Here is a 16,649-nt window from a genome sequence, read left to right as displayed (position 1 = left end):
AGTTAGATATTCATTTATCCGTTGAGAGAAATTCTACAACTGCATCAGCCGTGTCACTTCAAATTGAGTTGTCTTTTAATATTTGATTTTGATTCGATATTAAATATACTTGAATTTGAGCTTGAGAAATTTCTTTCAAATAATATTATTAACCTATTTTATGTTGCAAAGATAAATACAAGATGATATGGATACACCAAAATAAGGATTAGACTATACCAATTTTTAAAAAATTTAGGACATGCACGCCAAGATTACATTTATACGTACATACTAATAAATAGTATTATAAATTAAACACACAATTAAACCAGTTGTTTCAATTACATATTAATATATAATTTTTCAATTACATATTAATATATAATTTTAGAAACTAAAACTCTAATATATGAAATAGTAATTATAAATACAGTTGAGTCTAAAACGTAAATAATCATTCAAAACATGTGATAAATCATAAAACAGTAGTACTTATTTAGTTATCGATTAATGATCAATTTTATAACTTGTAGAAAATTTGGGGAAAATGTTAAACTATGAAAACAAGTAAGAAGTACAAAGGGGGGTGAAATAATATATATTATAAATTAATTCCGCATGACTAAAATTTATTTGATATGCCAATATATGCGCCCGATACGTGTTTGTGTGCTTTTTATTTGAATTTTCACACATAGAAATGAGGCATATCTGACATTCGTGGTATTCAATGGGATATGAAGTATTTCTTGAAATGCTCGTGTATCATTCCTTATTTACTTTTAAAAAAAGTTTATCGACGGTGCTAAACCCTAAATGAGTTAGAGAGGAATTTCAAATATCTGAAAAACATTGAACGGGATCTACCGAGGGGATGAGATTGACGGGCGATCCCTAAACAAGAAACTAGAAGTATAAAGCCTAACTTTGAGAATGTTTAGGTGATATTGAGAACTATTTCTCTATATACCTATGTATATTTAACAATAAGAATAAAAATAAAGATGCGTAAAACAATTTTTGGATTAATTGTAATAGCTAGAAATACTAATTTTTCTTTGACCGCTTGTTTATGACAGGCTAATTTGAAAGAATGTGCGTTACTGTTTACAAAATCTTCGATTCTACGGACGACGCATGAACTATTTTAGAGAGGAAAAAAAACAGTATTCTATGCTAGAAGTGTAGTATATTTCTATATCTCATTATCACCTTGGTTCATCTTTCTGTCATAGATATTTCACCAACCATTCCAGACTCTGTCAAGCACAATATACAATGTTTAGTTGGATTGATGTAATGCATATATTTATATGACTCAAATCACATAACTAAAGTCCCAAAACATCGAGTTCAGCTATTTTGTTGTTAAAGAAAACCTCGACTATAGTTTTTTTTTGGTTATCAATCCATCCCAAAAATATATAAGGAAGTTCATCATGCCCCAAGAGTCGAGTACTAAAAACAACGAACATGACATGAACGTTAAAACGAAAGTAGTGGGGATAGGGATATGACTGACTAGATATTTTACATCAACTCTGCATACAATACTGAAGCAAGAATTAATGTAAATTATTGTGGAAAGTTCACGCAAGCTGATAAATACCTTGATGCATTCAGGTAGATCTTTGTCTTTCTGTCTGGCATGAATCTGAAGAGTGAGTAATGAAAATTTATTAGTAAACTCATGCATCTACCTCTCGAACTGGTTTCTGAACAATGCCCTGATAATCTATTTGCTGCGGAAAAGAGATGCAGAGGTAAGGGGTAAATTCTTACTGCTGTAATCAGGTTGCAGGGATGCATCTTGATTAGCTGCAATAGAAGCAAGAACAACAATCCCAGCTGCAACAGTTGAGGGCCAATAGCAAAGCTGCTGATGACCCAGCAGCGCGAGTACTGCAAGGTATCTGGCTGTCTTCTCCACTTTTTCATTAGCCCTTGCAGCTTTGAGATAAAACCTGAACATAATCGTAAGGCACGTTGAATTATTGACATGAAGTAGGGTGAAAACGCATGAAAAAATCCAGCGGACCAAAGAATTATATCTAGTAGGGCGCGATGGTTTAAGAAGAAACTTAATGGATCTGGAGGCAAAACTAGAATTTTTAAGATAATTACTGAGTTAAATCCAAAATTTATTTGGGTAGAAGAATCGTCTCTACTGGCCCTGGATCCTTCCTACAAAATGTACTTGCTTTCAGATTATAAAAGTCGTACCATAAGAAGTTGTACAAGGTAGGCAGGTAGCATTGGAAATTAAGGACTTCCTGCACCATCCATTCCATGGCCACTACTTCATACCGAGCATATGTGTTGCTTCCTACGTCGAATGTCTTTTTCCTTATGCTGTATCAAAAATAAAATTGAACCTCAAGTAAAAATTCAAGATTTGGGATAATCGTATCTTCAGAGGGTATAAGCCTACAATGTCTACTTCCCAAATATGTGATAAAGCACAATAAAGGTTTGGAGGAAAAAAATGGAGCTTCTCTCTTTCATTATACCCTCACATAGAAAACTAGTAAAAAGCATGTGGAGCAAATAATTTGACCAGAATTTTCTTCTAACAAAAGAACGTCAATGGCAGAAACAAAAGGAAGAAAATTGGCAGAGAAGTTCAGTGGCATATATATTAACTTAAAACAAAATAACATACAGTTATATCATTTCATCTATGGACAAGCAGAGAAGACCATCAAAGAATTTTCTTGTCTGAAGAAAGAAATAGAGAAGAAAGATAACCCACAAAACATTTCAGTAAAATGGACGAATTATTGTTTTGATTCCCTTGTCAGTAAAAATTCGCCCTAGTTTATTTTTATTTGGTACAATCCCATTTTTTAAAAATCAAATTTAGTTTAGTGATAAGAAATTAAGAAATTAAGTCGTTTATTTTACTAACTCAATTAAGAAATTAAAATCTTGGTAACTAAGCAATATTCTGTGTACAAACGATTTGAAATCAGATCAATTATGTTATTGATAAATTTAATTCGCTTATTCCTGACACCGATTTCCCTCGATCAAACATCAACAGTGTAAGTAAATCAAAAATGACTCACCAGTTGTTGGGCTGGTTTTCTTCAATCCTGGTGGCTAGAGTGAGGCATGCGATTCCAGTAATTTGAAGATTCCTTGTATTCTTGAAATATCCTTTACTCAGAAATCTGTCAAGAAGGCTAACACCTAAAAACATTGTTTCCTTCTGAAGCTCCTTGTTAGTAGCTTGCTGCACGATCAAATCATTGAAAGTTAAAGAATCACTAGTAAGAGTGACTCTTCTATATATGAACTATGGAAATAACTTTTAGATTTGCTATACTCACAAGATATGTTAATATCCCGAAAGATAATATGTTATATACAAGCATTTAAAACAAGTTTATTGTAAGGGTCAAAGTTTATGTATCAGAACCTATGTCAGTGAACTACGTGAATGAATCATGAAATATGAGTAGTTTAATTCATGGTATCCATTCGCCCAAAAAAACATAACAATAAAGGAATGCAATCCCCAGAGGGGAGAAAAATAGTCAGATGACAAATATACCTAGAATTGTTTTTATTTCTCGAAACAAACACAGCACATTTACACCACCTCTTAAAAAGGAGAAGAAATGCCACAACCACTCCAACGAGGCTTTAAATCATGAAATCATCGGACCATGATGATGGGGTATGCACGTATTGGTTCAGCTTTCAATTGTAATTTTACATGTGCCACGTGTAATATTTCCATGGTCAACAGATGTGCAGAATCCAGAAACCTCATGTAAATCAACTTCATAACAAATTATTGTCATTACTTTCCTGTTCTAGGTGTAGATGCATGACAACACAACATGCTTAAAATACTTCTTTTAGGAGAAACTCATCACTAATTAATCTAGGACAAATAATCATAAAGTCACTGACCTCCACAATCCAGCGAACCATTCGTTGGCGTTGCTGAATGACAAGATTGCCGTATTCAGTAGTAGAACAGTATTCCTCTGCATAATCACGCAAATACACTTGCCTCCTCTCTCTCTTTCTTATGATCTTATAGATCTCTTCATCGTCATCCTCTAGTCCCAATAACTAATCAGACCGAAACAAAAACATAACATAATAATCCAATCATTTATGAGAATTATAATAAGCATCAAGCATTAAGAACTTTAAATTGAAATTAATATATGTTGAATTTGATTTTTCATCCATATTAGTTATTAAGGCTACTAAAACATATATACATACAATAAATGTGACGGAATCACAAATCAAGATCAGTATCCCATTTGAATCGTACTGAAACAATAACACAACCAGCAGAACGATAACACCGGAATCAATTTTAACTCACGTTGATGTCATTAGAACTGTAGTCTTCACAGTCATGATAAGCCGAACCTAGCACAGAAGTCGATTCGCAGAACTGTTTCTTAAACTGAGCGAGCAATTGAAAAGTAGGAGAACAATTTTCATCTCCCATGGACTTTTCAGAAAATTGACTTCCGGAAGCATTACTCCATAAGGAAGACGTATAATCCGAACTTTCTGTTTCCAAATCTGAGACTACCTGATAATTCTTAGAGCACGAGTTTTGCTCCTCGGATACTCCATCACCTAAACTACCGCAATTTGAGAACTGCTCTGAACAAACTAAATCAAATTCTAGTGACTCGAGTTCTGGAATTCTATTCATGGCACCCGATTGCAGCTCTTCACGCTCTCTCTTTTCATTGATATCAATTGTTGTCCTGACAGAGTTTGAGATAGGTGCCATGCCGTCGTTCAGAATCAAATTATTAGTAGTTTGAACATGTACAGCCTCAGAATTCATATTTTCCGGCGAAAATTCACAAGGAATCTCCAATTGGACGTCATTTTGAGAAATTCCAACATAACGTTCATATTCCGTCACTTTTCGATCCTCATTTCCGGATTTGTTCTCCGATAATGTACACCTAGAAACGCTAGAAACTTCAGATCTGCTAATCTTTTCCCCTCCTGCTTCTTCCTCCACATTTACACTCTTCGACGTCAAATCTCTGTTATCTACATCTACAATCACTACCGTTCCGGAGCACGATTCAACGCACGAATTCTCTGACATATTCTCCGACAACTCAACTTTAACATAATTTCTGCTCTTCTTCCTATAATACCTTGCGGTAATAGCTCTCCTAAAATCATTGACAGAGGATAAACTAGATTCACCGGAGACATCACTGGGTTGTGTGAAAAGTGAAGCTGCAGACTTCGTAGGAATGATCGGGGAAAAATGAAGTCGGGGGCGGCGGGTTAACTGTGACCGGAGCTGCTTCGTTGTGAAGTAGAGCTGAGATGCTGCTGCTACAAATCCTTTGGCAGCTAGTGATGCTTGATGCTTGCGCTTCATTGGTGATCATGAAACGGCGGCTTCTCAAAGAGCAGTGAGATTTCGAGTTTGAAGTACGTGGGAGTGACGGTTTAGAAACGTTGATGGTGGTCTGGTATTTATATATGAAATGGTTCATGGTCGGGCCCACGTTCGGTTTAATTCGTTCACACGTTCTGTTATTGGCGTGAAATTTGTGTTAAAATTGCTTGTAAAAATAAATATTTATTCGCATTATTACACCCTTTATTTTTTTATATCACAATAACTTTTATTATATGATATGAACAATCAATTTTATGATATAAATATCTTATTTAAATTATTTATAAAAATATTATTTTTATGTTAAAAATATTATTTATTAATATAAATATGAACAAATTTTATTTGTTTCCTAACAAACCTACTATTTTTAAATATATAAAAGCATAATCAAATAGTTTAGAGGAGAATGATTACTTAAAGCATTAAGAATAACTTCTTCTTAAGCTTTCCATTCTTGCTCGAATTTCTTCTTAAGGGCCGCATAATTTGTTTGAGTAGATTTTTTGTAAGACATTTTCACGAATTTTTACTTGTGAGACGGGTCAATCCTACCGATATTTACACTAAAAAGTAATTTTTTTAACATAAAAAGTAATATTTTTTCATGGATAACCCAAATAAAATATATGTCTCATAAAATACGACCCGTGAGACCATCTCACATAATTGATGTTAGATTCAATTAAATCCTAAATTGAATTAACCGATTCCAAACTAAATCGGATTAAATCAAACTGATTCCGGATTTATATATCCGATAAGTATCCCTATTTTGAGAGTGGAATTTTATTTAAAACTCGCTTAGTGAGGTTATTGAATGTAGCAATTAGTTACTGTATACCTAGCACATATGAGGCATATGTATATTCTATCAAGATATTAATATTAGAATTTTGACTTCACACAAAATAAGATGTCTTTTAATAAAATTTATTTTTCTTTCAATTATTATGATTCGTGATTACTATGCACACAAGTTTATTTTCAGTTTAAATCGGTTACACAGAGTGCTTGCAATTTTTTTTTTTTAAAAAAAGAGAGCGATTCTTGGTTTTTGACTTTAAAAAATCAATTTTATGTATTTTTTATACCCGATTTTTTTGTTATAACATGGGAACCCGCGCAACCGCTATTCGTCGGTGCATATTAGGTAAATCATATTAACGTAATAGTCCGCAAACCACTCTAGTCAGGTAAATTGCACCGGGCAAATACTATGCAACAGGCTCGTCGGAAAATGTGTTGGTAAGGGGGAATCAAACTTTTAACCACTGACCAAACGCATATCTACTCCACCAACTGGAACATCTCTTGGTGGCTTCTTAAACTCAACCTATTTGATTTAATTGAAATCTAAAAGATGATGAGATGTTGATTTGCTTTTAGAAACATAAGTTTTTTTGAACACACACACACCATTGGTGCGGCAACAAACCCAATATGACAACATTCCCTAGAAGGAACAACTGAATATTGCTCGAAAATTTCATGGTTTCTTGCTCAAACTTGTTGTCTAGATCTAAAAATTTTATATTCCGATGGATTTATTGTGTGCATCTGGTAAATATTATATATTAATAATAGGATATTTATGTACATTTGACATAATATTATTCAAAAATTAGTTTTTTCACCGAAACATGGGTGCATGTTCAAAAAAACATGTTATCAATAATAAATTCTACAATTTTTATAAACTCAAGGGATAATACACCTATTAAGTTTTCATGGAGATGAGGTATGGATTTTCGATATTTTACAGGAGAGTTTCGTGCAAAAAATTCATTATCAAACATAGTCAACTTCTAATTTTCAACATTTTACTTTTTGTTTTCAAATATTACTTACTTTTGATTAGATCCACTTGTTCAGAATTTATAAATTAATCATTTATACCAAATTACAATCTTTTGCAACACTTTCTGAAACCATTAATGATTTGATAATCCACAAACTAAAAAGTAGATTAAAAAAAAAAAGATTAAATACCTAGGCATTTTCATTATTATTTTAGAAAGGAAGGAACCACAAATAAACCATCCATATGACCGTGCACAACCTGATATTTGATAAATGGGCATTGAATTAGCATAGGCCCAAAAAATACCCAGTCCAAATATTTGAGCCCAACAAATTACTAGGGCTTCACTTTCCTAACTGGCATACTACTATAAAGACGGAGTTCATCATCTCCGCAGAACTCACCACATTCGAATTCCAGCACCAGCAAATTGAGGTATCGATTTTCAACATCGAACTCTGCTTTTATTTTGCGCTGTTCAAGTTTAATTCGTATTTGGTATCAAGAGAATTTGGTAAAGGCCTCTTATCTCCTGAATTAAATACATGCTGAATCAATTGGAGATCTGAACGGATGAGAAAATAATGTCCATTTTTTTCCCTTTATCTATGTACATATTTGTGTTACGTGTTCAATGGCCTCTTGGGATGATTAAAAATTCAAACTTTCGTTCTTCTGAGAATTTAATCATGCGGAAGAACAATGGAGACCTGAACTGAAGGGGCTTTGTTTTTTAAAAAATTCTCTTGTTCGATATCTTGATTTTTTTTTAAAAAAAAATGATATTTGTAAAGTTTTAGAGTTGAATAAGTGATTTTTTTTTTGAACAATTAGAATTTTATTTAGCAATAGTAATTTTTCTGAATTGAATTAGTATGTTAATTTACGCGATTCATGTCTCTAATGATGATGAAAAACATAAACTTTCGTTCTTCTGAGATGCTTCATGCTGAAACTTTCTTGGAGACCTGAACTGAAGAGACATAAATTAGGCATTCTGTAACTGGACACTTTTTGAAATTCATCTCTCAAATGTCAAGTAATTGGGTTGATTAAATTCGTTTTTATCCACAAGAACGGTAATTATTGGCTCGGTGATATATGTATGTATAAATAAATTTTAATATAAAGTATACTTTTGTACATTTTAATTTTTTTTTGTGATTAGGGATTCAATGTGTTTTTAAGCAATTCCTACTACTAATTGTCGTTACTCTGTATTTTACCCAGTTATGTTTTGTTTAATTTTGCATTATTTACTCAAATATTTTTAAATTATTCCCTTTCTTTAATTTTAAGAAAGAAGAGCAATGGGGTTTTTCTTTTTCTCGATGATGAGTAATGTAAGATGACGAGTCTGATCGAAATCCATTCTTTTAAAACATTGATGACAAATCGAGGCATTTGTCTGAGAGGAGAGTAAATACCCTATTTTGCTAGCATTCCTTTGTTTATTAGTGTTTGTGTCAAATTTTAATTATTATTATTAATATCTTATTTCAACTAACGGTAATGTCTTTAATTTAACTTGGTTTTAGTGGCTTGTTTGCTTTTTGAAAGAATTGGAATGGAGAGTAAATCAGAATCAAATGGACTCCAATTTCACAACCTTTTGATTTAAACCCAAGTGTGCGCTGAAAAGACTACTTCTGATACGAAAGCATGATCGACTTAAAAACTCACACACTGGAGACATTTCTTTTAAAATAAAAAAATAAATAAAAAGGAAAAGGCATACCCTTTTGGAGTTGACTCAAATAATATTAGTATGATACTCAAATTTGACTCGCTAGTAGACCGTTGGATCTCATCAAAGTTTTGCCATGTCCACATCAGCTGGCATTGGGAGAATAGTGACTCACATGCATGCTAGCGGCAAACTTTTGGCAAATGGTGAAAGTGATTGTATCAATTGACAGAATTGAATTCACAAATAATAAGAAAATTTGTGCTTTCCATTTCATAAAGTAAAATACAGTTTGTCGTGTCAACCATTAGGTCTTTCGCGTGCCACGAAGATGTCTGCTAATAGTTCGGCTTCTTCCCTTCTGTATACGTAACAGTGAAATATATATCAGGTAAGATGCCGGTCGATGAGTTATTTTAACGAACAATACTGGTTTAAAATATTTCAATTTAATCTATTTACAAAAAAGTCATACATCATATTTATGAGTTTATATAGTTAAATACCTGATGAGAAAATGAACTCCAAAAAAAGTACATCTAACAGGCTGCCGATGATTTATGCATAAATGAGTCCAATGTCTCAAATTTGGTGCGTGATTTCATATTCGAAATCAATAATACTAACAAATATCTCTCTCAATTAATTAAATTTAAAAAATATAAATTGCGCAGATTTATTAAGGAAATAAAGGCCTATCCCACAAATAACCGGGTTTTACCATGTCGAATTTAGCTCAATTTATGAATTTATTCTGGAACATATTGACATAGGGTTTTAAACGAAGGAAAAACAATTAATGAAACTTAATTACATCGAATTCGAGAAAATCACGTCCTTAATCAATGACGACAAAAACCAACAGTCTCCTATGTATCTTTACAGAGACACTGCAAACCTACTTCCATACCTATGCACTCTACTATCTGTATCTCATATTTATTTTCTCCAAAAAAAAAACAGTTGTATCACACACGAGATTCATGTATATATATCACATACAATTAAGCATTGATTTACGAAATTCTCACGTTTCTGGCGCATAACTCAATGGCTCAAGAGTTGAACACGTCTTTGTTGAACCAACACAAAGAGAAGCATTTCACTGCTGGCGAAATTGTTCGTGACATAATCATAGGAGTGTCCGATGGTCTCACGGTTCCGTTCGCACTCGCCGCAGGCCTGTCAGGCGCTAACGCATCCTCAGCCATCATTCTCACCGCAGGAATAGCCGAGGTTGCCGCCGGAGCTATCTCCATGGGTCTTGGAGGGTATTCTTTTCTTATTATCGTATATCCCCCACTATATAATTAATGGTGTTTTTCATTATTTAGTGGTACAATTACTCGTTTCTTGTTTTAGTAAATTAAACGAACCAATGAAGTGTCACTGAAACAGTGGTGGCACGGACCAAAATATCAGGAAGCGTCTGTTTTCAATATTTTTTTCCTTTATGTTTTAGGGCTAAGTGAAGCATGGATAGGAATTCTTGAATTTATTCAAATTACGTATAATTTTTTTTAAAAGTTACGTTAGTGTCGATTGTCTTCTTTCTGGACTTGGGGAAAATGTGCACTTCAAATCTTCCGAACATTTCCATCTGTCGATGAACGTTGATATAATTTTTATTGTGGTGTAGTTACCTTGCAGCAAAAAGCGAGGCTGATCATTATATTAGGGAGCTCAAGAGAGAACAAGAGGAGATTGTTGCTGTCCCTGATACAGGTTTTTACAGTTGTCTTGTGTGTGTTTCTTTTTAGGTGAAATCACTTTTTACTAGGAGGGCATTGATGTTGAATCATTAATTTAACATAAATAAATACATTGCAGAAGCTGCCGAGGTTGCAGAAATACTATCAGAGTATGGGATTCAGCCTCATGAATACACACCAGTAGTGAATGCTCTCAGGAAGAACCCACAGGCTTGGCTTGATTTTATGATGAAGTAAATCCCTCTTCAGATTTTGCCAACCATTTAGTCCTATATTTTAATTGCCAGCACATAGGAACAACATAAACTTCGAAAATTGATTTGTAAAATAAGGGGAAGAGAAACAAAAACAATACATGCAAAATTCATTAATTATCACCTGGAGAATATTTTTTATAAATAAAAATATATGTTAAGCACACAGATGGACCATTTTTGTCCTTTATCGAAGTCTTGAGTCAAATCTTTTCAGAGAAGCGTTGGTTTATTTTCTTACATTTCTCTCGCCATTTATTCTGCCTCGTTTAAATAATCCCAGACTCACTGTCACACGGCCTTAAAATGCTAACACAAAATCACCTTAAACGCGCAGATTTGAACTGGGATTGGAGAAGCCAGATCCAAAGAGAGCCCTCCACAGTGCACTGACAATTGCCATCGCTTACATAGTCGGAGGAATAGTGCCACTCATCCCTTACATGTTCATCCCAACGGCACGGAGAGCCGTGTTAGCGTCTGTCGTCGTAACTCTAATCGCTTTGCTTATATTTGGGTATGCAAAAGGCCATTTTACTGGGAGCAAACCCATTCGCAGTGCTCTCCAGACTGCGTTTATCGGGGCTATTGCATCTGCTGCTGCTTTTGGTATGGCTAAAGTTGTACAAGGATGACAGGATTTTCCAAGATCGCTGCATGTATTTTAATTGGCTTGTTCGAACTTTGGTGATGTTGAGGATTCAATGTTTATCATGAGTTTCTTTTTGTTCTTTTGGGTAACCCGATTTCTTGAAATTGCTTAAAAATCTATCATGATAATTGTTTTCCACCTCTCTTAAAAATAATCCCAGTTTTCTTTCGTCCAGTATTTTGAAGCATGCTCTCCCGTCTAACACGTAAGTGTAATAAAAATAAAAAATGTGAAAGATCCATTTTTCTGCTTCGGGAACACCTGTTGACTAAATTTGGAAATGTATATTGCTAATCTTCAAGGTTTTTTTTAGCTCCTCGAATTCCCGTAAAGTCACGAAGCATTTTACTAAAGAATTGCCAACAAATTTTATTTATTAGATCCAAAACCGAGACTTTTTCTTGTTTCTAATCCAAATTGATCATTTATATAAATAAATAATATATAAAATTTATTGACATATACATTATATATAATAAATAAATTTTGAACATGACATTTTGTTGTTAATTATTAATTAATCTCTTCTATATCTATATTTAAAAAAACATCAGGAAGCTTACCGTGATTAGTTGCATCAATGTGATAAAAAAAATCTGTCTGTTTAACGTAAAGTCAACATAGATTGTGGACAAGGTACTGCCACCAGGAGGCTGTTGGTCTAAGGTTCTTACGAATAATTTACTTACAATTATTGGTGCATTGACTTTCAGATTTCAATTTATTCTGTTCTATAAACCTCAATAGAAGTTATTATCAAAGTGCCAAGCCCATAACAGTGAGATTAATGTTATTTTTTTTCTTATGCACATGAATTATTATCATTTATTAAAGCAACTCATTCTTGAGAAAATTAGTTGGAAAATTGTGTTCAAATGATTTTCATCAAAAGGAAGCATGTAAAGACTCTCATTTACAACGTACATGTGAAATCTGACTCCGTGCATAAACTAAAAATAACAATAACAATCTCTACTCTGTGCATAAAAAACAAGAAACAGAGTCGTTGCACAATAAGCAAGACTCAAGGGAGAGAATAACAACCCAAAAAATATCAACACACGTCATCCGACCAACTTGCAATTTATTTATGCTCACATACGTTAGCAGTAGTCATGTTGTGTATTTGAAAAGTTGCGAGAAAAACATTTTTGGGCACTCGCCCTACATTGTTTCATTCTGTTCCTCCCATATATTTCCCATTTTCTTCACACGGACGGGGGGAGTAGGGCTTACCGTCCTTTGGGGACTCAAGGGTCAAAACTGGTAAGTTTTCCTCTGTTGGTTCTTGAATATTCACCCCTTGTTTTTCATCTCTTGCTATTCTTTGTGTCATATAATTGGGTGGGCTGTTGCTGTGATAGTATATCTAGTTTGGTATTGCATGTTCTCTCTCTCTTCCTCAATTTATTCTTATTATTAATTCCAGTAAATGAAGTTGCAATTTTCTAGTTTTTTTTTTATATGTGATGTGATCGTAAATTTATCGAATTCCTTTGTTTTCTTTGATGCTTGACCTGAAATTTCTTTATTCCTGCTTCCTGTTACTTGATTTGCTCCTCAAAGTCAAATCTTTCTGTTAATTTCTTGTACCGTTTTGGGTTTTACCTACTACGTATACGTAACTTCAATGTTAGATGATAAATGGGAACTGTCATGGTGGTGGTTGTTAAATATGTTTTTAGCTCAGGGAGCTTTACTTTCATTGGGAGCTTTTTATTTTACTTTTCTTTTTGTAAAGCAAGGAGAAAGAATTTAGATTGTTTGATGTCAGGTTTTGGATAGTTACCTGTAAAAAGTAAATGGTGTCGAGATCATACTCAAACCTCTTGGAGCTAGCCTCTGGTGAAGCCCCATTACCGACTTTAGGTGGTCTTAGTCGGCGTATTCCTCGTCTCATGTCAGTGGCTGGCATACTGTCTGATATTGACGATGATGTATCAAAGAGCGTTGGCAGTGATCCATCTTCTTCATCAGCACAACGGGATAGGATAATTATTGTAGCTAACCTGCTGCCAATAAAGGTTCATCGAAGATTGGATAATAGTAAAGGATGGACTTTTAGTTGGGACGGGAATTCGCTTCTCCTTCAACTAAAAGATGGATCGGGGGATGAAGAACTAGAGTATATTTACGTGGGGTGTCTTAAGGAAGATATTCACCCGAATGACCAAGAAGAAGTATCTCAAATACTCTGGGAGACATATAAGTGTGTGCCCACCTTTTTGCCTCCTGAACTATATAACCGCTATTATCATGGGTTTTGCAAACAGCAGTTATGGCCATTGTTCCACTATATGTTGCCTCTGTTACCGGATCTTGGTGGTAGATTCAATCGTTCCATGTGGCAGGCTTATGTATCAGTTAACAAGATTTTTGCCGATAGAATCATGGAAGTGATTAACCCGGAAGATGATTTTGTATGGATTCATGATTACCATCTAATGGTATTGCCCACTTTCTTGAGGAAGAGGTTTAACCGAGTGAAGCTTGGTTTTTTCCTACACAGCCCGTTTCCATCTTCGGAGATTTACAAAACTTTGCCGATACGGGGAGAACTTCTTCGAGCTCTACTAAACTCGGATTTGATAGGGTTTCACACATTTGATTACGCACGGCATTTCCTGTCATGTTGTAGTAGGATGTTAGGCCTATCATATGAGTCGAAAAGGGGTTACATGGGCTTGGAATATTATGGTCGTACTGTTAGTATCAAAATTCTTCCTGTTGGTATCCACATGGGGCAGCTTCAATCAGTTTTGAACCTGCCTGAAACTGAGGCCAAAGTCGTAGATCTTATTAATCAGTTTTCTGCTAGGGGGAGAACAATGTTACTCGGGGTCGATGACATGGATATTTTCAAGGGCATAAGTTTGAAATTACTGGCAATGGAACAGCTCCTATTGCAGCAACCCGAGCAGCGGGGAAAGGTTGTTTTAGTGCAGATAGCTAATCCAGCTCGGGGAAAAGGAAAATACGTGCAAGAAGTGCAGGATGAAACGTTTGCGACAGTAAAGCGAGTAAACGAGACTTTTGGGGAACCAGGATATGATCCTGTCATCTTAATTAATCAACCACTCAAATTTTATGAGAGAGTTGCTTACTACGTCGTTGCCGAGTGTTGTTTGGTCACAGCTGTTAGAGATGGTATGAACCTTATCCCATATGAGTACATAATTAGTCGACAAGGAAATGAGAAGTTGGATAAGGCTTTGGGGCTCAAATCTTCACGTCTGAAAAAGAGCACGTTGGTTTTGTCGGAGTTTATTGGATGCTCGCCATCTCTAAGTGGAGCAATTAGAGTCAACCCGTGGAATATAGATGGAGTGGCGGATGCAATGGAGTCTGCTCTCGTAATGGCTGATGCAGAAAAACAATTGAGACATGAGAAACATTATAAGTATGTAAGCACCCATGATGTGGCGTATTGGGCTCGAAGTTTCTTGCATGATCTTGAAAGAACTTGTAAGGATCATGCACGATGTAGATCGTGGGGTATTGGATTTGGCTTAAGTTTTAGGGTCGTTGCACTCGATCTAAATTTTCGAAAGTTGGCTATGGAACACATAGTTTCAGCTTACAGAAGGACTACAAATAGAGCTTTTCTTCTCGATTATGATGGTACTTTAATGCCTCAAAATTCAATTGATAAGAGGCCAAACTCGAAAACCGTCGATATAATAAATAGTTTGTGTAGAGACAAAAACAATATTGTTTTCATCGTTAGTGCTAGAAGCCGAGACACTTTAACCGAATGGTTTTCATCTTGTGAAAAGCTCGGAATTGCAGCAGAGCATGGCTATTTCCTGAGGTAAGCAATATTTGTTTCTTTTTTCTTATCATAAATCTCATATTTATTACATGATTTACAGTTTGAGTTTTCCAGGTTGAATCGAGATGAGGAATGGGAAACATGTGTGCCCATAGTTGAATGCAAATGGAAACAGGTTACAGAGCCGGTAATGAAACTTTATACCGAGACAACTGATGGGTCAGTTATTGAAATTAAGGAAACCACGATGGGTTGGTGTTATGAGGATGCGGATCCTGATTTTGGATCTTGTCAAGCAAAAGAACTTCTTAATCACCTTGAAAGTGTTCTTTCTAATGAACCTGTCACAGTCAAGAGTGGCCAAAATTGTGTTGAAGTAAAGCCACAGGTATGTGACTAGCTACGGTGTCGCACATTCTGGAGAATGGCTTAACATACAATACGGTTGTGCCGATAAATCATATTCAAACCCTTTTCATAGAAAATCCTGTCACTGAACTTTCTTTATATTAACAATGTCGCCTGTTGTTTGAGTTTTCTCGGGATCTATATTGAGCTTGAAGGCAGCGTGATAAATTGTTTGAAGCTGCTGAGATCTTGACTGAAATTGTGCTGAAAATTTCAATTCTTGAAGCTGCTATCAATATTCATCAGTTTATTGCAAAAAAATATTCCAACAACGTGTTTTATAAATTTTATTGTTGGACCATATTACAAGGCCTTGGGTTTTTGAGAAAAGTGGTTTCCCATATATATAGCATGAGAACCAGTGAGTCACTAGTTTAAGACTTCTGGTGCGCATTCCCTTTAATACTTGGATGAGAATCCAGTAGCTCGAACTCTTCTAACTCTATGCATGTTTGAACATCCACCCTGTTTTTACGAGGTCTACCCGTGTTTGATTCACAGGGAGTAAGCAAGGGATTGGTGGCCAAACGCCTCCTATCCATGATGCAAGAGAAAGGAATGTTGCCAGATTTCGTCCTATGCATAGGAGATGATAGATCTGATGAAGATATGTTTGAGGTGATTACGAGCTCTCTTAATGGACCATCCATAGCTCCTTCCGCGGAAGTATTTGCATGTACAGTAGGCCGGAAACCGAGCAAGGCGAGATACTATCTTGATGATACGGTTGAAATCATTAAACTTATGCAAGGCTTGGCCTCAGTTGCAGAAGATATGATACCCTCGTAGATTTACTTTCTTCGTATCTTGTTTGTGTGCTATATATCGACCACCTGCTTGATGAATTTTGATGATGTATATAAACGTTGTTAGCGAGTTCTTATCATTTTCTGTCTACATGAACTTGGAAGAGTGACGAGTATACCAAGGTTTGAATATCATTTATGGAGCATTTCCCATTGTTA

General features: G+C 34.9%; 3 protein-coding genes and 3 non-coding genes across 7 annotated transcripts; 5 read left to right on the top strand and 1 right to left on the bottom strand.

The window, feature by feature from the left end:
• Positions 1-873: 873 nt before the first annotated feature.
• Positions 874-5,420, bottom strand: LOC140814117 (cyclin-SDS-like). The gene is given in 8 exon segments (XM_073172997.1): positions 874-1,241; positions 1,592-1,636; positions 1,765-1,782; positions 1,784-1,946; positions 2,206-2,334; positions 3,051-3,217; positions 3,904-4,068; positions 4,334-5,420. Coding segments are annotated over 8 exon segments (1,755 nt in total). The 5' UTR covers positions 5,372-5,420; the 3' UTR covers positions 874-1,211.
• Positions 5,421-7,836: 2,416 nt separating this feature from the next.
• Positions 7,837-7,924, top strand: LOC140815343 (small nucleolar RNA Z159/U59). Its single transcript, XR_012114350.1, has one exon. It is a non-coding gene; the product is annotated as a small nucleolar RNA Z159/U59 (small nucleolar RNA).
• Positions 7,925-8,095: 171 nt separating this feature from the next.
• Positions 8,096-8,182, top strand: LOC140815348 (small nucleolar RNA Z159/U59). The gene has a single exon (XR_012114351.1). It is a non-coding gene; the product is annotated as a small nucleolar RNA Z159/U59 (small nucleolar RNA).
• A 343-nt stretch (positions 8,183-8,525) lies between these two features.
• LOC140815433 (small nucleolar RNA SNOR75) lies at positions 8,526-8,616 on the top strand. Its single transcript, XR_012114383.1, has one exon. It is a non-coding gene; the product is annotated as a small nucleolar RNA SNOR75 (small nucleolar RNA).
• Positions 8,617-9,795: 1,179 nt separating this feature from the next.
• On the top strand, positions 9,796-11,566 carry LOC140814109 (vacuolar iron transporter 1-like). Its single transcript, XM_073172986.1, has 4 exons — positions 9,796-10,157; positions 10,526-10,611; positions 10,717-10,831; positions 11,190-11,566. The coding sequence occupies exons 1-4, from the start codon at positions 9,937-9,939 to the stop codon at positions 11,485-11,487; spliced, it is 720 nt and encodes a 239-aa protein (XP_073029087.1). The 5' UTR covers positions 9,796-9,936; the 3' UTR covers positions 11,488-11,566.
• Positions 11,567-12,560: 994 nt separating this feature from the next.
• LOC140842135 (alpha,alpha-trehalose-phosphate synthase [UDP-forming] 6-like) lies at positions 12,561-16,649 on the top strand. 2 transcript variants are annotated; one of them, XM_073209954.1, is made up of 4 exons: positions 12,561-12,770; positions 13,279-15,315; positions 15,391-15,664; positions 16,186-16,649. In XM_073209954.1, exons 2-4 carry the CDS (start codon positions 13,307-13,309, stop codon positions 16,471-16,473), a joined length of 2,571 nt encoding a protein of 856 aa, XP_073066055.1. In that variant the 5' UTR covers positions 12,561-12,770; positions 13,279-13,306; the 3' UTR covers positions 16,474-16,649. The 2 variants fall into 2 exon arrangements, with proteins under 2 accessions (XP_073066055.1, XP_073066050.1); XM_073209949.1 differs by having other exon boundaries at positions 12,561-12,774; positions 13,253-15,315.

The sequence above is a fragment of the Primulina eburnea genome, chromosome 1 (assembly GCF_022965805.1).
Source record: "Primulina eburnea isolate SZY01 chromosome 1, ASM2296580v1, whole genome shotgun sequence".
Lineage (NCBI taxonomy): Eukaryota > Viridiplantae > Streptophyta > Magnoliopsida > Lamiales > Gesneriaceae > Primulina > Primulina eburnea.
The sequence above is the reverse complement of the archived record's forward strand: the minus strand, read 5'-3'. Positions and strand labels throughout refer to the sequence as shown.

Excerpts from the sequence above, each read along its gene's own strand:
- LOC140814109 (XM_073172986.1), top strand. The coding sequence starts at position 9,937 with ATGGCTCAAGAGTTGAACACGTCTTTGTTGAACCAACACAAAGAGAAG. Across the intron at positions 10,158-10,525 it reads ATCTCCATGGGTCTTGGAGG|TTACCTTGCAGCAAAAAGCG; the intron begins GTATTCTTTTCT and ends ATTGTGGTGTAG. Across the intron at positions 10,832-11,189 it reads TGGCTTGATTTTATGATGAA|ATTTGAACTGGGATTGGAGA; the intron begins GTAAATCCCTCT and ends TTAAACGCGCAG.
- LOC140842135 (XM_073209954.1), top strand. The coding sequence starts at position 13,307 with ATGGTGTCGAGATCATACTCAAACCTCTTGGAGCTAGCCTCTGGTGAA. Across the intron at positions 15,316-15,390 it reads GAGCATGGCTATTTCCTGAG|GTTGAATCGAGATGAGGAAT; the intron begins GTAAGCAATATT and ends TGAGTTTTCCAG. Across the intron at positions 15,665-16,185 it reads GTGTTGAAGTAAAGCCACAG|GGAGTAAGCAAGGGATTGGT; the intron begins GTATGTGACTAG and ends TTTGATTCACAG.